Source organism: Anabrus simplex, chromosome 2 (genome assembly GCF_040414725.1).
Source record: "Anabrus simplex isolate iqAnaSimp1 chromosome 2, ASM4041472v1, whole genome shotgun sequence".
In the NCBI taxonomy this organism is placed as follows: Eukaryota; Metazoa; Arthropoda; class Insecta; order Orthoptera; family Tettigoniidae; genus Anabrus; species Anabrus simplex.
Window position 1 is genome coordinate 1,026,724,673 of NC_090266.1, and position 25,790 is coordinate 1,026,750,462.

The 25,790-nt window shown below is 40.2% G+C and overlaps 1 protein-coding gene across 7 annotated transcripts in view; it reads right to left on the minus strand.

Annotated features, from left to right (window-relative positions):
* Positions 1–24,227, minus strand: part of Pym (partner of Y14 and mago) — a 172,552-nt gene extending 148,325 nt beyond the window's left edge. For 2 of the 7 annotated variants that reach the window (XR_010859350.2, XR_010859351.2), the window contains exon 1: positions 24,116–24,227. Coding sequence is in view for 1 of the 7 variants with exons in the window: in XM_067141933.2 (XP_066998034.2) it covers positions 24,116–24,158 (43 nt within the window). In the remaining 6 variants the exon portion in view is untranslated. Of the gene's footprint in view, positions 1–858; positions 880–24,115 lie in introns of those variants that run through there. The other 5 variants (XR_010859352.2, XR_011017855.1, XR_011017853.1 and 2 more) reach the window with 5 other exon arrangements.
* Between the last annotated feature and the right edge of the window lie 1,563 nt (positions 24,228–25,790).

Here is a 25,790-nt window from a genome sequence, read left to right on the forward strand (position 1 = left end):
AGATCAGGATGAAAGCGCCTGCATCGAGCAGCTTGTCACAAACAAGGCTCTTAAATCTCTTCACGTTAGATGCACTAGGTTTCTAATCATGTCATTGGAAGCCTTAACCAAATCCCTGTGAAAGATTATCCCCTTGCAGGAGTTCAGGGATTGGTGCTTCTCGATGTTGAACGCTACCAATCCGAACATTTTGGCCTTTATTAGCCGTTAGGACTGTTCTGCCATAGATGTCTTAATTACGGATCCACCACACAGCTTTCACATCTCATCAACTTCACCAGCAACAATGGCTTCTACTGCATTTCTGATCAATAAAGCACTTTATTCTAGAAAACTCTTTCAATCGACCCTGGAAGCTACCAGGAATCAAGGTAGACATTCGTCTAATAGTCTACAGCCACTGGAGTATTTATTTTTTTCCCTTAGCAATCTGGGGTGCTGTTTCCTGAAGGGTGCCACCCTTATTCAAAACAATTTACCACAGCCATACAATCATCACACTGTGAAGAAATTTGTCTTTGTGTCACAGAAGTATGCATAGCTAATGTCACAAATTGTTTTTAATCCAAGAAAAAGATTGGATGGACACGCAATTGTACAAGATCAGATACGAACAGGTTGGGGAAATTGAGCTGGGTCCCTCCTTCGATGCCTGTCCCTTCTCGCGTAGGGCAGTTTTAACGGCCATCTGACAGAAGACACTAAGAAATTATTGGAAAACATGAAAATCGATTCGGCAGTGATTCTGGTGGACTGACATCAGTACTTCAACCGTTGGACATTTCAATAAATAAACCATTCAAGAACAATGTGCGAAAACTCTATCAATAGTGGATGGAAGAAAGTGCACAAACTTACTCCAACAAGCAAGATTGGGAGACCACCCGTGGAACTACCTTGTGAGTGGATACTGCGTGCTTGGGACAATTTCTTTGAAGGCGATTGAAAAGATCCTCATCAAAACAGGAATCTCAATTTGTTAGACGGGAATGAAGATGACTTCTTATAGAGAGATATGAGGAGTGATAGCATTAGCAGCAATTCTTCCTGCAGTGCTGGTAGCGAACTTGAAGGCGGTAGCCTATAAAAGGTAAGCATGGTTTTTTTTTATTTTTGCTATAGGCACAGATAGGTCTTATGGCGACGATGGGATAGGAAAGGCCTAGGAGTTGGAAGGAAGCAGCCGTGGCCTTAGTTAAGGTACAGCCCCTGCATTTGCCTGGTGTGAAAAGGGGAAACCACGGAAAACCATCTTCAGGGCTGCTGACAGTGGGAGTCGAATCCACTATCTCCCGGATGCAAGCTCAAAGCTGCGCGCCCCTAACCGCATGACCAACTCGCCCAGTGGTAAGACTTTTCTTTTTTGTCAGTATGTCATTATTATGTACTTACATGAATTGTACATTTATTAGTTCATATTTATTTCACTTCAGGTCGTATTGTCAGCTCGTAATGGGAAGAATATTTTCCAATGTTGGTACTTCAAACCCATGTGTCCAACTTGCCTGATGTATCCTATTTGACTTTTCAGAAGGAAAAAACCCAGCACGTAGTAATTTTATGCCAAATTACGATAACCACAAATGAGATGAACCAATTGTGAATATATTATATTTGATGTATCTTTTAAACGTAAATAAAATATAAAAATCATTTTTTAAATCTGAATTCCTTGAATAATCTACGCATCTGAAGATTTTGCCTGCATTTTTTATCAAAAAAGTGTGTTAATTATGTGAGAAAATACGGTATATACTATTTCATTCTTCGTAATACAAGATATTCCTTTGCTGGTGAGATGTAGTGTTTACAGTGCCCTATATCTTGTAGTGTGGGGAAGAACAAGTTTGTTACTTTCACTGTTCAGTCTCAGTCTTATTCTTGGCTTTGACAATATGAACGTGGCTGAGGTATGAGCGATGTTGGTAATGACATTCCCTGTGCAGCCAGTCCCTGTTTTGAATAGTGAGAAAATGTTACTCATAGGATTGATTGGTGTGTGCATTCCAATGGGCTTAGCAGACTGATATAAATAGCAACTTCTGGCTCGGTGAGGAAACCAATGGGAAACATTTTTTGCTAGTGGTTTAACACTTTGGCGACTATGAGACCCGCTGGCGGGTCACGCCAACTCTTTACTTCTGGACGGTGAGACTCGCCGGCGGTCTCACGACACATATATACTGGAGCCGTATCGCGCGCCGTTCACAGATTATGCTTTCGTCCTTTCTGGTTCGTCTCTACATAAGGCATACTAATTTCGTATACAGTGGGACATGCAGGGAGTACATAGGAGCTAGGATAATCAAGAAATTATTCAATATGCTTGTTCCATTACTCATATCATTTTATATGAAGAAAAAATATGTACAAATATAAGAACAGACACACACTTAACATGTTGCTTCACAACACTACATTCGATCAAAACAAACAATGCTGCATAAAGAACGCCAATTTCAGTGAGGTCGCCGGCGGGTCACAGAGTGCGCGCGAACCCCGTGCGTTACTTGTGGACGATAAGACCCGCCGGGCGGTCTCAGCACACAGTGCACACAGTGCACCCCAACGTCTATAGGCTGTAATTAAGATGTGTAATAGTATGTAATATATCTATTAGAGTTCAAGTAAAGACCACCAATTTCAGTGAGGTCGCCGGCGGGTCACAGAGTACGCGCAAACCCCGTGTGTTACTTGTGGTCGATGAGACCCGCCGGGCGGTCTCAGCACACAGTGCATCCTAGCGCCTACAGGCTGCACTTAATATGTGTAATAGTATGTAATATATCCATTAGAGTTCAAGTATCTCTGATTTTTCACTTCGTTCCTAATGAATAAACTCGGAAAACAATACGCCGTCGTCAACGTGTTAATGTCGCACTAACACATCAAACGTTTTTGATGACACAAGAATGGGAGAGGGCTATGATTGGGAAGGTAGCGACCGTGGCCTTAAGCTACAGCCCCACCATTTGCATGGTGTCAAAATGGGATGCCACAGAAAACCATGTTCAGTGCTGCCAACGGTGGGATTCATACCCACCATCTCCCAAATGCAAGCTTGCAGCTACACAACCCTAACCGCATGGCCAAATTCTTGCTTCATGATGTAATCTATGGTGTTCATTTAAACCACCAAAGGAGAGAGCAGATTCTCAGCTTTCAAATGGTATACTGCATGTCATGCCATGGATAGGAGGATTGAACTAGATGCAGCTACCATATAGTAGACTGCTTGCCAAGCATCGATATATGAATGGTCACTGCACGCACGACCATCCGACAGACAGCTACGTATGCCAGTGAACCAACTATTGTATCACAGGAAACTTTATGATTAATATAATTATTATCGGAAAATATTGGGGAGGCAGGCTGGCTCAGGGTCATTTAACTCTCTATCCAAGTGTCCTGAGTTTGAAGTGCAGTGATTTAGGACGTGATTTTCTCTTGAACCAGCGCATGACAGTACTCAGAGCATCCAATTTTAAATTGTCCTAAATTGAGCCCAGGTGCTCTACTGGCACGATGGGAAGATGGTGATAAAAACCAAAGAATTCATGGGAAATACTGTTAAAAATCACAGTTGCCAAAGGGATGCTATGGTTAACATGACTTTTATCTACTAGTATTATGCCAGGTGTTTAACAGTGAACGAACACAGGTATGTTTTCCACAATGCTGGGACACGAAAAGACTAGTAGGCTTTCAGCAATGCTTCATTAGGGAAAAGGCTAAGACTTGGAAGGTACATCACCTGCCTTGTATGAAAATGGGCACACACCTTTAAAATCTGTGACAGCATATTAAGGACTTAAGACAAATACCATGGACTCCTGACTTTCTGGTTCACTTCACTGTAGTCTTATGACTTAGCCATTGTAGTTACATATATGGCTGATTATGAAGCAGTTAAGATTTTCAAAACATAATCATTGCTAACACATCACACTACAAGGCATTTAGGTAAAATCCCTGTCATAAATGTCCTTTGCCAAGAATATTATTTATGATCAATATTATAAATTATTTGAACCTCAAAGTGTGAGTAACAATGCACTTAGTAGAATATTACTGTTTACTCCACACTTATTCAAGAGAACATGGCTCAGATTATGGACACAATAAATATTAGTTCCATACACAGCCAATCTTTCCTGATAGCAATTTCACCACAAGAAAAACCAAGACTCTAAGTAAAAGACTTTTTTCACAAAATACCTTCCTACATGACAAAAATAACTATTACTAGTTATGGCAATTAAAAAAACATACCTTTCTGGCTAATTCAGATCACATTTTCAGCCAGATGTGTATCTCTTAGGGAAGTGGAGAAACAGGAAGGAGAAAAATAGAATTGCTAGAAACATACACTAAAGGAAAATAAGAGATACAACTGAAAATAACCCTAACGGTGCTTAATGAGTTCACGTAATACTGATCTCTTGACGGTGTAGTCTATACAATAACCCACAGTATAACAATGTGGTTGACAACAGGCAGCCAGTCCTTTAAACTGCAGGGTCAATATCTACAAATGACCATCCTTTTAAAATTTATTTTCATAAAAAATACAAAAACAAAGGATGGTAAAATCAGAAATTCATAGAATCTAATGGAAATGATTCCAAGAAATCAAAATCCTCCATTGGCTATAAATAGATAACTACATCTCTCAACTATAAAACTTTAAACACTAAAGGTTATGAATATGAATGGCCGACTCTGTAGCTCAATCATTAAGGTATTCGCTGCCTATGCTCAAAGTTAGGTGAGAAAGACCTGAAATACTTCATGATTTACTTCTTTTTTGCTAGTGGTTTAACGTAGCACTAACACATTGAAGGTTTTCTGTGACGTAAGGATAGGGCTAGGATTAGGTAGGTTAGCAGCCGTGGCCTTAATTATGGTACAGCCCCACTGCCAACTCGCCTGGTGTTCCCTTATGCGGGCTTAAAAGCGGGAAAACTATGTCAGCGATGCTACAACAGGAAAATGTTCTTAGATTTACAGTAGTGCTGTCAAGAAAAGGCTAAATTAAGGTACATCACTCGCATGGTGTGAAAATCGGCAGAAACTTGTAAAATCTGACAGCATTTTAAGGACCTAACATTAATACCATGACTCCTGACCTTCAGGTTAACTTCACTTCACCCCTGAGAGTTGTCTTACGACGTAGGAAGAAATTTTTACTGAAACTGTTACACACCGTACTTCCTCCCAAAATTAACGCCCCTGCATAATATACGGACCCCAATGTTTTTGGTTCAAAGTGGGGGGAAAAGAAATGTTTGTGTATTTGAAGCACCAACTTTCCGGATACGTTTCGAAATAAAGATGTCAAGTAGCAGCCGTCGTATTGTGAAACCTGGAATTCCAAATACTGGGCCAACTTCCTGTTATCACTTGTTAGGAAGTACCACAGCACTACTTTAGCACAGTGAATGAATCAGGGCAGACCTGACTACTAATGTCTATTCCAGTCGTGTACAGAGGTATTTTATGAATGTTTTGTGATCTTCAGTTTGTTTGTTAATCCACAATGAGCATTTGAGTCGTACTGCATCATATGAACTTGTGGTGACCAGTTACACCGAAATATATGAGAACAGGGCAGCGGATGGCAAGTGTTCAGTGTCCAATTGCAACATGCGCTACTGGCAGAAACATAAAATTGGACTTCAAGCAAACAGCAAGTCTCGCAAAGCATTTTGGGCCTAAAAGTGGCAAGTTTTTGCAAGCAGAGGAGCATCTACAGAAATACACTGAGTGGCCAAATGTCACGGGAAGGGGTGTCCCAAATGAAAATGTGCCATGTTATGACCCCTGAGAGTTGCGGCTAGCTGCGGTATAGCTGAGCAGTCTGTCATAGGCACCAGTGTCGTGAAGATGGCAACATGTCACGAGTTAACCGTCTTTGGACACGGGATGATCATCAGTGTACGGGTCATAGCACTGTGGAGATTATGCACGAATTCGGGTTTCCAAGGTCAACAGCGTTGAGGGTGGATCTTCAGAGAAAATTTCACCACCCACGTAAACTGCTCCACGGGAAGACCACAGGTGTTTAACAAACTGACATCACGGCGCCTGCGCACAATCATACTGGGCGCTCAACGGGCTAATGTGAGTCAGATCACCGCCCAGTTGAATGTTGGGAGACAGGAACCCATTTCTACAAGGACTGTAAATAGGCAATTGCACCACAGAGGCTTCACCAGCCGACGACTAACTCTTGTACCTTTGCTGACACCTCGACACAGAGCTCAACGATGTGCATGGGCCCACGAACAATGAACCAAGGAACAGTGGCAGTGTATGGTATGGTCCAATGAATCCTGCTTCCAGTTGTATCGGGCCGATAGGCGCATGAGAGTGTGGCGTATGCGCCATGTCACTATGGATCCTGAGTGTCAACAAGGTTGTGTTCAGGCGGGAGGTGGCTCAGTTCTGGTCTGAGCGGCATTCTCACATATGCAATTAAGCCCCACTGTCCAGCTGCAGAGAGCGCTAACAGGTGAAAGTTACGTGGACATTCTTTCAGACCACCTGCATCCCTTTCCAGCCCTAGAGTACGCTGATGGAGATGCCATGTTTCAACAGGACAATGCGCCATGTCACCGCTCTGTGGTGGCACGCAGGTGGTTGGAGGAGCATTCCAGTGAAGTTACGACCATGAACTGGCCCTCCAGATCCCCGATCTTAATCCAATCGAGCATTTACGGTATGCTGTCAATGCTGGTGTACGCTCCATGAACCGCACATCAACTACACAAGACCAATAATTGTGGGCAGCAGTGCACGATGCGTGGGTCTAGATCCCTCTAGAACAATTCCAACACCTTGTAGAGTCGATACCTCGCCGTGTTGCTGCCGTTTTGAGAGCTCACGGAGGTGCAACGCGTTATTAACATCACATTCAGTGTCTTCACGTGACTTCTGGCCACTCATTGGAATGTGATTTCATTATGCAGTGATGGATATGCTGTTTCCCACAAAATACTTTATTTTAAAGAATGACAAATAGCTGCCGCACATGGAATTAGTGTTTAGGATTTTAAGGTTAGCCAAAGCTAGACCATTGATTTTATGAAAATAATAGACTTTTGCTTCGACGAAGATCACCAGGGAATGCTGAATGATTTCAACCAAAAAGTCATTTTCACAGCTTCGTGTTTGAGAAGCGGAAAATAAAAAATACTATCTGATTTCCTAAACAGGAAAAGCAGTTCAGACTCCAATCAGCTTCGATGTGCCACAAAGTTCAACAGTAGATAAGAAAGGGACAGTGTGTGTTACTGTGTGCACTACTGGAAGCAAGGAACAACGATGTTATGCAATGCTTTCTGAAAGAGCTAATGGCAGAAAGCTTGCACCTTACGTTGTTCTGAAACAAAAACCAATACTGAAAGTAAAATTTCCGCGATGGACACGTCACTCATACAAGATTGGACATGAACGGTTTGGGGAAATTGAGCGAGGCCCCTCCTTTGATGCTCAGCCCTACCCATATCGGACAGTGTTCATGGCTACCTGTGAGAAGACAATAAGAAATCATTGGAAACCATGAAAACCTATCTGGCGGCGATTCCTCGTGGATTGACATCGGTATTTCAAACACCTGGACATTTTAATACATGAGGCATGCAAGGACAATGTACAGATAATATCAGCACTGGATAGCAAAAAGTGTTCACAAACTTACTACAACAGGCCAGATTTAGAAATCATCAGGGGAACTCTGACCGTCTTACTAATAAAAAGTCCTTATACAGTTGTTTAACACTTGTATAGTTATACAGTGAATAAACCCTGTATAAGCATTTTATATTTTTCTTACTAATAAACGTGGTATACGCATTGTATTACTATACAGCACGTATACACTCGTTCCAAGGCGTAGGAATCTCTTCCTGCAGTTCACTGGTGTTTTACGTTCACCGCCTTTATGATCGCTTCTGCTGGTTACTTACGAGCAAAACTGTCCGGAAAGTCGCGCAGTAGCACGGCATATCGAAAAGGCAGTGGCAACACAAAGTGAGACAGCTGGAAATTGGCTTATACTGATATCAACATTTCTTCAGCTTGCTTGTGTAACGAACGGCAAAAAATAAATGGAAAAGATTAAAAAAACATCAATAGCTCCTAACTGGGACAGTACGGAAAACGTAGGCAATTTTAATTGAATCGGCATTCCAAAATCCTTAGGGTATTCAGGAGAAAGGAAAAACTGTATTGTAGCTAAAAGAAAGGTTTGATCAAAAAAGTTTCTATTAGGCATTTATACATCATATTTCTGCGTATTCAACTACAAAGTATGGAAATCATATTACGCACGGTTTTCAAGTTATACCATTTTTTATGTCGAGGAATATGTCCCTTTTTAGGGTACCCAAATCTGAAAAAAAGATCTTTGTAGAGGCAGATGATGTATATAAACTCGCAATTTCAAAAGTCTAATAAGCAGTAACACATTATTACACAAAAATACGCCCAAACATAAATTCTTTCATAGTCATTCATTGTCATTCCGTCTCTTTAAAGTGTTTTACTTTACGAAGATGTCCAGCCTCCAAAACCTCTGAATGTTTAAAATACCGTGAAGATCATCGTCATCGTCCATTCTTTCAACGTTTGTTCAATGTTATATGGATAAGTCGAATATTTCACCACGATTATATTACTGTAGACAATAAATAACACGAATACAATTTGCTCACTCGTTTCTTTTTCCGCTACTCGCTGCTATACAGCGCTTATACAAGGGCCCTGGTCTGTATACGCAATTCAATGAATAACTATAAGATATGTATACACAGGAGGCTTGTACGCAGTTTATTAGTAACGAATTTCACATAAACGGTGTATAAACCTTGTATAAATGTTATACACCGTTTATTAGTAAGAAGGTGAGTAGATATTGGGTGCTTGGGACGCAATTTTTTTTTTAAAGTGATTGAAAAGTGCTTCAAGAAAACAGGAACCTTGAACATGTTAGATGCTTGGTTGTTGGAAGTGTTGTTATGCCATCACAGTAGCAAACTAACTGGCTATGAGGGTTGTTGTCATTGTCTTTATAATATGCAAAATGTTGTTGTTGTTGTTTGAATCATCAGTCCATAGACTGGTTTGATGCAGCTATCCATGCCACCCTATCCTGTGCAAAACTTTCCATTTCTACATAACTATTGCATCCTACATCTGCTCTAATCTGCTTGTCATATTCATACCTTAGTCTACCCCTACCGTTCTTACCACCTACACTTCCTTCAAAAACCAACTGAACAAGTCCTGGGTGTCTTAAGATCTGTCCTAGCATTCTATCTCTTCTTCTCGTCAAATTTAGCAAAATTGACCTCCTCTCACCAATTTGATTCAGTATCTCTTCATTCGTGATTCGATCTATCCATCTCGCCTTCAACATTCTTCTGTAACACCACATCTCAAAAGCTTCTATTCTCCTTCTTTCTGAGCTAGTTATCGTCCATGTTTCACTTCCATACAATGCCACGCTCCACACAAAAGTCTTCAAAAACATCCTTCCAATTCCTATATCAATGTTTGAAGTGAGCAAATTTCTTTTCTTAAGAAAGCTCTTCCTTTCTTGTGCTAGTCTGCATTTTATGTCCTCCTTACTTCTGCCATCGTTAGTTATTTTACTACCCAAGTAACAATATTCATCTACTTCCTTTAAGACTTTATTTCCTAATGTTTCCTACATCACCTGCCTTCGTTCGACTGCACTCCATTACTTTTGTTTTGGACTTATTTATCTTCATCTGGTACTCCATACCATTCAGCAACTTCTCAAGATCCTCTGCAGTCTCAGATAAAATAACAATATCATCGGCAAGTCTCAAGGTTTTGATTTCCTCTCCTTGGACTGTGATTCCCTTTCCAAATATCTCTTTACTTTCCTTTACTGCCTGTTCAACGTAAACATTGAAAAGGAGAGGGGACAAACTGCAGCCTTCCCTCACTCCTTTCTGGATTGCTGCTGCTTTTTCAAAGCCCTCGATTCTTATCACTGCAGACTGATTTTTATACAGATTGTAGATAATTCTTCGTTCTCGGTATCTGATCCCTATCATCTTGAAAATCATAAATAGCTTGGTCCAATCAACATTATCGAATGCCTTTTCTAGATCTACGAATGCCATGTACGTGGGCTTGTCCTTTCTGATCCTCTAAGAACAGACGTAAAGTCAGCATTGCTTCACGTGTTCCTACATTTCTTCTGAAGCCAAATTGATCTCCCAACTCAGCTTCAACTTGTTTTTCCATTCTTCTGTAAATAATACGTGTTAAATTTTGCAGGCATGAGATACTAAACTAATGGTGAGGTAGTTTTCATACCTGTCAGCAACGGCTTTCTTGGAAATAGGTATAACAACATTCTGCCGAAAATCGGATGGGACTTCTCCTGTCTCATACATCTTGCACACTAAATGAAATAACCTTGCCATGCTGGTTTCTCCTAAGGCAGTCAATAATTCAGAGAGAATGTCATCAATACCAGGTGCCTTGTTCCTATTTAGGTCACTCACAGCTCTGTCAAACTCTGACCGCAAAATTGGGTCTCCCATTTCATCAGCACCAACAGCCTCTTCATGTTCCAGAACCAAATTATCTACATCTTTACCTTGATACAACTGTTGGATATGCTCCTGCCATCTTTCTGGTTTGTCTTCTTTCCATAGAAGTGGCTTTCCATCTGAGCTCTTAATATTCATACACCTAGATTTCCTTTCTCCAAAGGTTTCCTTGATTTTCCTGTATGCAGCATCTACCTTTCCCAGGACCATACAGCCTTCGACATCTTTGCACTTCTCCTTCAGCCAGTCTTCCTTAGCTACCTTGCACTTTCTATCCACTTCATTCTTTAATCGCCTGTATTCTTTTCTGCCCTCTTCATTTCTAGCATTCTTGTATTTTCGTGGTTCATCAATCAGGTCTAGTATCTCCTGAGTTATCCACTGATTCTTAGTTGATCTTTTCTTCCTTCCTAACATTTCTTCAGCAGCCCTACTGACTTTTTCATGACTCTCCACTCTTCCTCTATAGTGTTTCCTTCAGCCTTTTCATTTAGTCCTTGTGCAACATGTTCCTTCAAACAATCCCTCACACTCTTTTCTTTCAACTTGTCTAGGTCCCATCTTTTTGTATTCTTTCCTTTCTTCAACATAATAATAATAATAATAATAATAATAATAATAATAATAATAATAATAATAACAATAATAATAATAATAATAATAATAATAATAATGATAATAATATTATTTGTGTTACTAATAATAATATTTGCTTCAAGTCCCACTAACTACTCTTTTACGGTTTTCGGAGACGCCGAGGTGCCGGAATTTAGTCCTGCAGGAGTTCTTTTACGTGCCAGTAAATCTACCGACACGAGGCTGACGTATTTGAGCACCTTCAAATACCACCGGACTGAGCCAGGATCGAACCTGCCAAGGGGTCAGAAGGCCAGCGCCTTAACCGTCTGAGCCACTCAGCCCGGCTATTTGTGATACGTCTTCTCACTAACAACATTTACGGTTTTCTGAGACTTGAGGTGCCGTAATTTTGTCCCACGGGAGTTCTTTTACGTGCCGACAATTTATAGCGCCACACGCGTTGCCATAATATGTTGACTGCATTTTAATCAGTACAGTGGTTCGACTTCAGATACTGACAACATGAACACTGTTCACGTAGTGAACCACTATAAAATTGTGTATCCGTGATCCGATATACAGTAAATACGTAGAAAGAGATAAAAATATCTGTCGATCACTTGCTTTCTTGGCTTACGCTGCGTGAACCATCAACGATAGACCCCAAGTGTAAGCGTACGAATTGTAGAGCATAGAAACCTCTACAAAAAAGTCCGCGATGGCACATACCTATTTCCAACCGGCTGCCCTCTAGAAGCGATTTTATGCTATAGTCCGCGGTAAAAAATATAACTCCTTAAAATTAAATAAATATTTCGATATTATCCTCGAGCTGCTCATCAAAATAAATTGTTTGACCTCCTCCAGTATTGTATAAGGATTACAATAACCTTGTCAGGACATTATTTGTATGAATGGTTCAGAAGTTATGACCATTTTAGACTATAGTTGTAATACGGGTCAGCAGGACGGGCAAGCGCTGTCTCATATCACATGACGCCACGCAGAAGACGGCCAGGGAGAGAAACACGTGAGCGCGATGCGGGAAGAGACCCCCCCTCGAATAACAGTGCAAAGAATGCACAGAGTGAAGTGTATAGCAAATGCTGCCAACCATTGGGAAAATTATTGAAAAAAAAAAAACTGTTCCAATTCATTCGCATGGTACTGTAGATGTATATTAATTTACCACCATGTGTCAGTGAAGACTGGGTCCTGATAAGTAACAGATGGTAACAACCAATGCAAGAGTCACAAACTGCACACTGCAGTGAGGGGTTTGAAAAAAACTAGCTTGCGTGGGACAATATTTGTCCTGACATGTCCCACCAGTTTAGGGTTTAACCTGTATCGGAGAAATGAAACATTGATTTGAAAGCACTATGGTGGAGAACACTAAATCTATATATATAAAATAAGAGTTTTGTCTGTACATTGCTCGGAATTTGAAAAGAATGGTATTTCTGTATCAGTCATGTCCACAGTAACTAGGAAATGCACTTTTTACTTTTCCGTAATTTCTGTCTGTCTGTATGTATGTATGTACACGCATCACTAGAAAATGACCAAAGAGAATTTAATGAAAATCAGTATGCAAAGTCGGGGAATAAGTCACTACAATCTAGGCCATAAATAAATTTATTCATGCTGATAGAAATGGTAGTTTAGGGGAAGGCCTAAAATTTCATTTTTAAATATTTACGTTATTAGTGGTCCTATTTCATTGAAAATTGGTATGCAAAGTCAGAGAATGAGCCACTACAATTTAAGCTATAAGTAATTTTATTTACGCTGAGTGAAATGGAAGTTTAGGGGAAGGCAAAAATATAATTCTCAAATATTTATATTAATAGTTGTCGCATCGATAAATACTACATAAACAAAGTTATAGAGAATTAAATTTCTGACCATTTATGTCTAATACATTTTTACCGTACCGGCTATAACAACACAGATATTCATGAATTTGTATTTTTCTTGCTAAGTCCGTATCAACGCAGAGCCACGAGAAAATGGGTTAACAGTATTTAATGAAAATCGGTATATAGAGTCGGGGAATAAGGAACTACAGTCTAAGCTATAAGCAATGTTATTCATCCTGGATGAAATTGTAGCTTAGGGGAAGGTGCCTAAAATGTAATTTTTAAATACCAATGTTATTGGTCCTATCGAAAAGTACTATATAAAAAAGTTATAGAGAATACAATTTCCGATCATTTATCTTTTATTCAGTTTTACCGTACCGACTATGATAAGAGTCAGAAGAAAACTAAATATGAAGGCCTATAATATCGAAAGTGCATAACATTGATCAACAATAACATTACACTGACCATTGTTTATTGTGATGTTCTTTATATCTTATGCTGCCTCTCAACTCCGATAGATGGGATTACTGCAGCGTACCGAGTATAACAGCCTGACTGAATATTGGCGGGAAATAGCCTGGGAGTTAGAAAACTTTCTTCTTTAGCATGCCATTCCTCTGGCTCATACATTTTCTGATACGGCTGGTACGTAACACACTCGATCATCATAGTATTTCAGCTATTCGATCCCTACCCTTACGCGCTGTTTTGAATGAGCAGTGTGCATACTTAAGGCAGAGCCTCACTTAGTGGTAGTAGTAGTAGTATTATGGCCTGGTCTAGAATAACAATTTAGGCCTTTTTCAAATTATAGCACCTCAATATTCACTAAATAACTCAAAATTCAACTCTGAAAAGAGCCGTTTCTTAAGAAAAGCTTCTTTCTCTTCACTTTTATTAAATTCAACATTCAGTTTATTCCAAACTAGCAGTGAAGAGGGGGTTTCTCTTCTGGCTTGGAGGAAAAATTTGCCTTCAAGTCAGATAATTTTTCCGCCACCAGTATAGTGAATTGATATTTTATGACTCATCGGGTACTCCTAGAAAACACCAGAATAGTAATTAGGCATAGTTTTTGCCCTGGGAGTCTCCACTATTCGACCCTTTCTCCGCCGAAGAAAGCCAAAGTGTGTTCACGGATCACGGCTGTCTGCAGTTTGGTCATTCCAGGTCTGGAACTTTGGACTGTTTGATAGGCAGCGTAGCCCTGTTCGTTAAAAGTGAGAAAATGTGTAGTGTTTCATTTGAACGAGTATTTCATAATATGAAAGCATTGCTCTTAATCGCGCCATTCCTATTGACGTCATTGTGTGTTCATTTCAGTTGGAAAAACCACTAAGACAGTCTTTCTGAGTATGTAAAAAGGCATTATAATGAAAATATCCCAACCTGATTGTGACTGATGGTATGAAATTGGGTCTACCATTACAGTGAAAATTCCCTCAGTCTTCATATGAGAAAAGATGTTTGGTGACCTCCCGTCGCGCTTCTAGGGTAACGTTAAGAGCTATACAATTTAAGACAATCTTGCTCACAAAGTGTATACTACCTAGCCTAGAATTCTGTATACAACGTAGAATTCCGTAGCGAAGCACGGGTACATCAGCTAGTCAAACTATAAACATGGGTTGGGGGTACAATAGATTGAACATGTAATATATTAACTTGTTACCTAATTTAGGTTTCCACAGCTCCCATGTATGGTAGATGCATTTTCAGTCGAAATTCTCAATAAATTGAAGAAAAAATATTGTTACTGTAGCGTGCAAATTAATGGCAAATTGTTACCGTATGTTTTCTTTATCAGGTAGTTTATAAACTTATTTATTCATAAATTACTTTCTGCAGCATGAAAGAGTTATAAATTAACTGAGTCAAAACTGAAAAGAAATGGCTTCAGACATCACAAAATATTCCCTCTTCACTGGGAAACAGCACCTTGATAAGCAAACATACCATGCACACTTCTGTTCTATCTGTTTTTGCTATTCTCTTTTTTCACATGGCTTATAGATTTTTGATGAGGTTGATAATTGATTAAGTTACTGGACAAAAGGGAGCACTTCAAAACAGCAGCAACACATTTCCAAAAAATGTGTTCACTTTTCTAGATGTGCATCATGGTGCAAGATCTTACTGAAAAACACTGTCACCATCTGAAGAGAGTTTCTGTAACTCAGGCACTACCCATCCTTCAAAGGATTACTATGCACCGGTCACTGTTCATCATACCCTTAACAGGAAAAAAAGGTCCCCCTTGTAGACAAAACATTCCCAAACATAACTTTCGGAGGTGTTTAGGTGCTTGTTGAATATGGGCCAGTGATGTTTCCATAATGTTTCTTTATGCACATAAGGAACGTACTGTACAGACCACAAACTTTGAAATGGCTTTCACCCGAAAATACAACTTTCTTACAATCTTTTACACTCCGGTTTGTATGGCGTTTAGCATACATCAAACACCCTTTGCATATTACGTCCATCAGCAGATGCTTCTTTGCTGGCCTGTATGCTATATTTCCTGCCTCCAACAGTATGCACGAACTGTCGCAATATGAAGCGTGGTGTAGTTCTGTGCTTCAGCTGACAACAGTTTCCCTGCTTCAGCAATAAAAAGGACCCAGTTTCTTGGTATTGCTTCAAAATTGAATTTACCACAGTAACACCATCATCATACTGTGAAACAATTTGTCCTTGTGTCACAGAAGTATGCACAGCTAACGTCACAAATTGTTTTTAATGTTTCTGCCAGATGGTATCCATTATCAGTTTGCAGTACAATAACAGGTCACCAAAAAAACCATAATCAAGAAACATTCAACTGATTGTGTTATAAATAACATCCAATAATGTCCAATGTTAACAACCCCTGAACAAAGTCGGACCACTTTCCTTGGTATACTTGTTACAGACTAATGGTTTTAAATTCATATACACACATATACGAAATCTAACCCCTTGTGCCTCGCTTTGCTCGGCATCTGTACAGAGAAAAGGCCAATAATTATTGTACTTACGGTTATAGTTTTTAGGATTGCGTTACCCAGTATTCATCATAATACCAAATTGGCATCCATTGTCCAGGAAAGTAGTACTTTAGTACCATTAGAGAGTAGTTCAAAGTCTTGTTATATACTGATGAGCAGTTGAATTACAGATACTTTGTTAGGACTGTCAGCCTGATGACGATGGAGATGCTGCGTGACATGGACTCGTAACACACCGGGAATACTGGTTACTGATCCCTAGACAGTTTCACAATATCCCATTGGCACATCACTCTCGACAGCATTCCAAATGTGTTCAGTAGGATTGAGGTTGGATGACTCGTGGTCACACATGCCACATGTCCGTGGAATATTCATCAGACCAACTGGCCCCAATTCGGGACTGAAGGGTCAGCGCATTGTCTTGCTGGGAACAAACTCGTACCCAGCCATTGGCACATACCATCTGGTACCTCGGGTCATCGGTCCGGCAATCTTCCATGCTTCTAGAAACTAGTGAGGGTGTTATTTTGCCCACGTCTGTCTTTTGTGCTTTATGATGTGCGGTGAGTGGAGGTACAATTATTTATGAGATGGCAGCGTTGAGAATATTGTCTAGTTAATCACATTTTGTTGTTATCCAGCACTGAATTTGCAACAAATCTGCTGCACTACGGACCTTCTGTCTGTTCTTTCCATCCGAGCTAGCCGATGACAACCCATGTCATCAACATGTTGTATGCTACGCCACGGCCGTTGACTTTGATGACAACGATTTTTCTCGAACTGTGTCGAGTATTCGATCAGTGAGTAAGCAGTTCGATTGAGTTTTAAAATTTCATATTTAATTGTAAAGGAATTTATACTGTTCAGTTATGGAGAATTTGTGAAGGAATGTTTAATTCTAGCCAATGAGGAGTTTTGTCCAAATATCACTTTAGAGTTTGAAGCTACCAGCTTGTCCCTGCAGACAGTGTCAAGAAGAATTCTCTTTTTTTTTTTGCTAGTTTCTTTACGTCGCACCGACACAGATAGGACTTATGGCAACGATGGAACAGGGAAGGGCTAGGAGTGGGAAGGAAGCAGCCGTGGCCTTAATTAAGGTACAGCCCCAGCATTTGCCTGGTGTGAAAATGGGAAACCACAGAAAAACATTTTCAGGGCTACCGACAGTGGGGTTCGAACCTACTATCTCCCGAATACTGGATACTGGCCGCACTTAAGCGACTGCAGCTATCGAGCTCGGTGAAGAAGAATTCAAGACCTATCTGACGATGTTCTTCCACAATTATTAGAACTGTCAAAAAGCTTGTAAGATCAGGGGCCTTACGCCATCGGCAGTTTAGGGAATTCGTAGAATAAAGTGACAGTAAAATTGGCGATTTGCCTTATTGTGCTGTTCTTTGGGTTAGTCTAGGCAAAGTACTCGATGTGTTTTTTCAACTACGACAAGATTTAGCTACATTTATGGAGTGAAAATATGTGCCAGTTCCCGAACTACAAGATCGCAGGTGGATTTGTGATCTTGCTATTCTTGCAGATTTAAGAGGTTATTTGAATAGTTTGAATGTTTCTTTCCAGGGAAAGAGTTTAATAATTACACAAATGTTTGATAGAGTGAAATCGTTCAAATTAAAATCGTGTCTGTGGGACCGTCAGTTTGTGAACAGAACGGTTCCACATTTTCAAAAACTGCTTGCAGTATTTGAATGTGCTACAGGTGAGGATACTGATAAGTATATCGAAATCATTAAATACCTTTGTTTGGAAATTGATTCTAGTTTTAACAATTTGGAGTGTCTGGAAACTGATTTTCATCTTTTAAACATACCATATTCAGTTGTTGCAGATAACGTTGATCTAGACCCGCAATTAGAGTTGATAGATTCACAGTGTGATAGAGAACTAAGGGATAAATTTGAAAATAAGGGTTTGTGTACTTAGACATTTTTCAAAAATAAGGTTTCCCCGATTACATAGATTTGCAGCAGAATGTTGAGTATTTTTGGTTTCATGTATGCCTGTGAACAACTGTTCTCTGTTTTGAAAACAACCAAACCAAAACAGAGAAGCCAGTTGCCAGATCAGAATTTGAAATGTGAGTGTTAGTGTTTCTGAAACATTAACTCTGAATATTGAAAACCTGGTAAATGAAAAAGAAAAAAACAGACTACCATAGAAGGTTGAGTCATTGGCAATTCAGGTTCATTCCATGGCAAGGAACATTTCCAACAACACATACAACACAGTTGAAAATGTCAGTGCATTTTGTGGTATTCCTCATGGGCATTAAATTCAGTAGTTCCTCCCAAATTGTAAGGTTTTCGTAAACCCCTGTTATGAAATCGGCTAGTTGGGCCATGTCAGAGATATCTGTGCTCTCGTCAACTGCTACGGAGTATGCCCGGATGCTTTTCGTCGGTTTTAATAGTTGTGGAAGGACATCGCCAGATACAATTAAATATGAAATTTTAAAACTCAATCGAACTGCTTACTCACTGATCGAGTATGCAACACGGTTATTTAATTTATCTTTCAGTTCTACAATTACATGTACCCGTTCTTTGCCTTGACACTGATCATAATCTGTAACATGACACAAACTGTAGTGGCACTGAAAATTATATCTTTTTACAAAATGTAGCTCCTTTCTACACACTAAACTTTTAATGATAATGTTATTTGCTTTACGTCTAACTACTTTTACGGTTTTTAGAGACGGTGAGGTGCCGGAATTTTGTCCTGAAGGAGGTTTTTTTACGTGCCATTAAATCTACCGACACGAGGCTGACGCATTTGAGCACCTTCAAATACCACCGGACTGAGCCAGGATTGAACCTGCCAAGTTGGGGTCAGCTCAACCGTCTGAGCCACTCAGCCCGGCGAACTAAACATTTAGCTGTAGCATTCCTATTATTTTCAACAAATAAATACAGATCTTCCAACAAAGATAAAAAGATCGGAGCCATATATAGCTTGTATGTGCTTGGTTCATCCATGCTTATGTAGTGTACTATACCACTACTAACACCCCTATAGATGGCACAGCACATGCCTAGTATAAAGCGAGGCAGCCCCTTCATCCCACTCTATGAGTAAAGCGCCTGACCACTCTGTGCTCTTACGACACACGGGCTCTCCGACATGACAAGTCACCCAGTTTGTGGTCACTAATCTACAGAATACATCAGTGTTCACATGTGACAGCAGAGTGCAATGGCATGTCGACAGTATGAACAGACCACCAGCGTTAAAGAAAGAATTGTTTCTTTGTGGCTAAGAGGGACCCAGTTATAGGAACACTGCTGCCATCTCATGCGACTGTCCAGTGTGCAATTAGTAAGTCCAAAAGGATGGGACCTGTTATGAATAAGCCGAGATCTAGACGACCTAAAGCTCCAGCAGACAAGGTATCACAGTATACAGTGCAACATATACGCAAGAACACATTAGTTAGTGCTCGAGCACTAGCCTCAAACATCAAGACATAGAAAAGGGACAGTGCAAACAGTAAGAACCTGAATTCATAAAGATGGCTACAAAGGCCGAGCAGCAAGAAAGAAGCCATTCATTAGGAAGCGCAACACGATGAAGACTTGAATTTGTTCGTTCGTATCTCAACAAAGCATTAAAATTCTGGAGGAAGGTTGTGTTTTCCAATGAGAGCAAATTCAACATCTTGAGACAGACGAGGGTTTGTGTGACAACCCAACCCCCAAGTTAAATTGGTCAATGTAAACTTAGTGTAATGTCCTTCTAGACAATCGATTAACATATCAAAGAGTTGAATTATTAGTACAAGGCTTGAATGTCGCAGGATTTTTTTATTTTTTCCAATTGGCTTTACACTGCAAAACACAGATCGGTCTTAGGCAACGATGGGAGAGGAAAGGGCTACGAGTGTGAAGGGAACAGCTGTCACCTTAATTAACATACAGCCCCAGCATTTACCTGGTGTGAAAATGGAAAGCCACGAAAAACCGTCTTCAGGACTGCAGGGTTTGAACCGAATCTCCAGACTCCAAGCTGATAGCTATGGGACCCAAACCACGCGGCTACTTGCTCGGTACTTATAGGTTATTCCACCTCCCAATTTGTCCAAGCACTGGCTATCCAAGGGTCACTGTGTCAAGAGTGTACTGTGTGTACGTGTATTCGAGAAAAATCATTGTTGTCAAAGTGAACAGCCATGGCATACAACATGTTGATGACAAGGGTTGTCATCGGCTAGTTCGGATGGAAAGAACGGACAGATGGTCCGTATTGCAGCAGATTTGTTGCAAATTCAATGCTGGAAAACAACAAAATGTGATAAACCCATTCACATCCTATTTTAATACCGTAGCAGTTCACAGGAAAACCCATTTAAATTCTGCACTACGGCACACACTGTGAGGATGTGGGCCACGGTGAAGTCGGCACCACAAAATCACACTGAGGGGTCTTACCCCTTTAGGAGTTAAAAGCATGTAGATATTCAATAACATATCCAGAGCCTACACAAAACTACGGCCTCTCGGGAGGTCAGGCGGTCTTGCCGTAGACTTGCCCACCGGCATCATTTGTATCACTTTCCGTGTCATCAGTACTACTACACGCATCAGTCAAACTAGAACTAAATCTTCAGGGTCTATTTCGTTGTCACAAACATCACTATCTTCATAATCACTCTCTTCAACACTATCTATTAGCTTTCGTATTCCATCTTCAACAACACCAACACATCTACTTGACGCCGTGATTGCAACTGACGTGAGCGAAATAATATGAACAAAGATTCTTTTAACTTTTGTTCCAGAAGTGTGTGATAACTTGGAGCACGAGAAATAACTGAAGCCAAATGTCTAAACTTCAGCTCAGAATGCATACAAGTGGCAACTGTGAGTTAGTAACTGAACTACATGCATTGATATACAGCAGTGCATCGCCGCAAGCTGAGCTCGTCATTGGATTCATATGCCACAAATAGTTTTTGCGAGCTAGGGTCGTCAAATGATGTGACTGGGTTAAATACCATCTGCGCACCTTTTCTGGATAGATTTACACCCTAGTGCTGAATTGGTCGACCTCGGCAATCTTCGAGATTCGTACTGGCAACTTTTGAAACACAAACTATGAATCGCTTATGCATCGCTGTGCGACATCTGGCGTACACTTTACGTACTAGTACTGTTGTTATTTACACAGCAAAGCCAAACTATAGAATTCACTCTAGGAATAAGATTCGCATAGAGAAATGTTATATAATGTGTGTGTGACACAGTTGTTGGCTTAAGATAACAAAGATTTAGCAAAATTCATATTGATCGATCATATTATCGATTCAATTCAGATTTCATTTCCATTCAGTTGGCAGTACTGTACTAATGGAACCGGAATTGCTCCCTCCTTACTCCTCAAACCCGTACATAAATCTATCGATAAAAAGTGCGCAGATAGTAGACAATCTTCTCAAGGCCGCAACTCATAAATAACTGTACCTCCACTCACCGCACATCATAAAGCATAAAGCACAAAAGACAGACGTGGGCAAAATAACACCCTCATTAGTCTCTAGAAGCATGCAAGATCACCACACCGATGACCCGAGGTATCACTTGGTATGTGCCAATGGCTGGGTACGAGTGTGTCGCCAACAAGAAAATGCCCTGACCCATTGGTCCCGAACTGGGGCCAATTCGTCTCATGAATACTCTACAGATATCATGCGGATACTTGCCTGACCACGAGTCATCCAACCTCAATCCTACTGAACACATCTGGAATGCTGTCGAGAGGGATGTGCGAACCTTTGACAGAGCTTCAGCCATTGGGATATTGTGAAACTGGCTATGGATCAGTATCCAATATTCCTGGTATGTTACGAGTCCATGTCACGCTGGATCTCCATCGTAATCAGGCCGAAATTGGGTGCCAGACAGTCCTAACGAAGTATCTGTAATTCAACTGTTCATCAGTATATAACGAGACTTTGAACTACTCTCTAATGATACTAAAGTACTAATCTCATGGACAATGATGCCAGTTTGGTAATATGATGAATACTGGGTAACGCAATCCTGAAAACTCTGACTGTTATGTACAACAGTTATTGGCCTTTTCTCTGTACAGATATCGAGCGAAGCGAGGCACAAGGGATTAGATTTCGTATAGGTGTATGTGTATTAATTTACAACCATTAGTCTGTTAATAACAAGTATACCAAGGAAAGTGGTGAGACTCTGTTCAGGCATTTGTATTAATTTTTCACCATAACTCGACAACAGAGGTTAGACTCCGTTCAGGTGAGTGTACATACATTATAATATCACCAACGGTGGAGATAAGGGTAAAACTTCCGTAAGCGGGCCGGGCACGACGCGCCTCAAATGATGTATCAGAAGTTACACAAACAACATGGCACAGGTCGGGTGACGTCTCAATCAGCTGCACGAGGCAGCACAAGGCTGCCAACCTACGAATATCTTTAGAAGACCATTGGTCTGGATAAGATAGGTCCAGTTAGTGACAAGACCATTGGTCTGGATAGGTTAGGTCCGGTTAGTGACAAGATAATTGGCCTGGGCGCAAGCATAGGAGGTCTGGGAACGTAAGCCCCCAGGTTAGAGCTGCGAAGCGGCCTTAGGCCTCTAGTATCCCGCGTGTCACCACCACTGGTCTGTTTTGGTTAGGTCTGGGTAGTGATAAAACCATTGGTCTGGATTGGTTAGGTTAGTGACAAAGCAATTGGTCTGGATTGGTTAGGTTAGTGACAAAGCAATTGGTCTGGACTGGTTAGGTCCGGCTACTGATTAAACCATTGGTCCTTTTCCTGAACCTGAACAACAACTTTGTTTGATAAACTTTTACGTCCAACTTTTTTTGCGCATACGCCACAAGGAACCAAACCTTTAATTAGCTCATGTCTGATTACAAAATAGTTCAGTTTAGCTTCATCAACACTCAAAAGACTGATTTTATGATTACTCAAATTACATCCACCACAAACCATCGCTACATTGAAAATGCACGGTTTTCTTATTTTCACCAAATGGGGAAATCCTGTCCCCACTGATCATGTGACCTCTAGGGAGAAAAAAGTTACAAAGACTTCACAGGCTGATCAGAGCTGGTCAATAGGAGTAAAGATAATGGTGGCAATTTCTTCTTTCATGCTGTCTTGCTTTCAACGTTCTTATATATGAAATAATACCCCTTGGGACGGGATGGTGGGATTACAGCAAGTGTAGCGTGCTTCATGTATTATAAAACATTAATCTTCAATCTTCACTAATGTCGTCCCACTTACAGAAGCGTAACTGAGCTAGGTAGCCAGTGGTCGAGATGCCACTAACACCCACCATTCAAGAGTTTTCTCCACAAGCAACATGTTTGTGGTGTTATATTCAAATGACATAACTGCAACATTAAATGATATGATATATACGAAAAGGAAACCTCATACAAACCCAACAGTCTCACGAACAGTCATTCATTATTTAAAATTAGGAAACTTATTAATACCAACAAGGGCCGATGACTTAGATGTTAGGCCCCTTTAAAGAACAAGCATCATCATCATCATCATCATCATAATCAATTCCCACCGAGGCTATACAAAAACATGCTCAGTATTGGGAAACACACATTTTTTAAATGGATAACTTAAAACAATAGAACATCTTACATTCTTAAACAGTGTTTAAGGTTAGACAGTCATTGACAAGTGTAACTCATTTAATCCCAAAGGCAATTACCACGAAGTAGCAAACGAAAATCTTGTTAAAACTAACACTCGTCGCTTTGTTTGCCCAGCAATAAAAGGAATGGAAACCAGATAAACACAGTGGCTTTCTTAACATAGCACCTTTCTTATATAAAGCTCTATGAAATTAATAAACGTCAATGTTATCCATGCATTTTCTCAATTTACTGTATGCTAAAAGCTTTGTTTACTATGCACTTCGCGACGTGAAGGCGACAACCCTAAATATTACTTGTCTAAATTAAAACTTTAGTAGGAAGCCAATAAGTTAAATATTAATTGTTCATTGCTGCCATTCATTGCAGCATGTATGGTTCCGGTATATCAAGTATGAATTACCTTGCTCATCCTTCACGTACAACGTCGCGGAGCACCCAGCCATTTTCCGCTCTCTCTTTCGCAAAGAAAAAAAAAAGACAAGCAAGCGCAGTGTCACCAACACTTGTTCTTGTTCTTGAAATGGATTTGGCCTCGTTATTTCACCCAGACACAATACTTGTTTAAAATTGTACTAGTTCTACACTCGCACACAATTCCGATAAAGTAGGACACCAATGCTGTTCGCAATTTCCTCTGATTGATAATTACTTGAAGATTGAGCGAAGTAGATCGTGCAGTTTACTCACAAAATGGTTTCAAAGCAATTGAATTAGTTCACTAGAAGACGTAGCACATAGACAACTGAGAGTGAAGAAATTATGTATACAATACTAGGAGATAAAGGAAAATCACAGGGACAGAAGGTATAATAATCTGCACGCTAGAGTGATCCATCTGAGCGACTTCTACCAAACAAACAAGGCCGGGTCGACATATAAGGGAGAGGGCGGTGGAACTACTGAGGGGTGAATAAATGTGAGAGTGTGGGACGTTGGACAGAGGGAAATTAATATCTGATCAACGTATATGGGGGACACAGCAACACTTGAACTGACATAAAAAACTGTTGTATTTACAAAATCATACGTGCCATTTTGCAAGATATCGCAAAACATTGATTTCCAGCGCACATAGCGGGACGACCTTAAAAGAGTATAGTAGTAATACCCATTAGCGACTGTAGAGTGAAATTTTGTTGTTAGATTTGCGTTAAGAAGAAGATTTTCGTGAAAATGCAATGTATTCGGTGACAAAAAAATGTATTTACAATCATACAAGCACTGAACCATGTTTGGTAAGGTTTGTGCTGCTTATTCAATCAATCAATCCTGATCTGCATTTAGGGCAGTCGCCCAGGTGGCAGATTCCCTATCTGTTATTTTCCTATCCTTTTCTTAAATGATTTCAATTACATTGGAAATTTATTGAACATCTCACTTGGTAAGTTATTCCAGTCCCTAACTCCCCTTCCTATCAATGAATATTTGCCCCAATTTGTCCTCTTGCATTCCAACTTTACCTTCATATTGTATTAGGTGCCTAGATGGAAAATAATGTCCCTTGTTATTGTAGAAATGATTACTAGGAAGATTTTCTACAAATGTTCATTTCGGTGTTGTTATGCTGACCTGTTGATTTATGTTAAATTTGTAGTTGGTCTGCAGGTCATCAAGATTTTCATTTCTGTTATTTTAAATTTGTCACTAGGGAAATGTTCAAGGTGTCACAATGTAGCTAAGCCAGTCAATTAATTTTCCTGCTTGTTTTGTCTTGTTCGATTTTCTTGATGTTAAAATTTCTTTCCTTGTTGGGTTCGTGTCCTCTAAATTTATTTACTCAGTTTGCCAGAGTATGGGGTCTTGTGGGCTGAGTAAGTTTTCATAATTGGGTAGCCAGGCTGTATCTATCCTGTTTTGTAAATAATTGTGTGTCTGTCTTGGATACCTTGGGTAGGCATATGTGTGTGTGTACTGAGACATAGAGCTTAAGATGCTGAGAGGCCATTCCTCTCCTGGGAGTACGGTATTGGCCGTAATAGTCTCATTGTCGTGTGATAAGTTCAAGTGGACTTGAGGTCATATTCTGCCATTTGTGGTAAAGTTTTGTCCTTTTACTTTCTGAGTACTTCTTGATG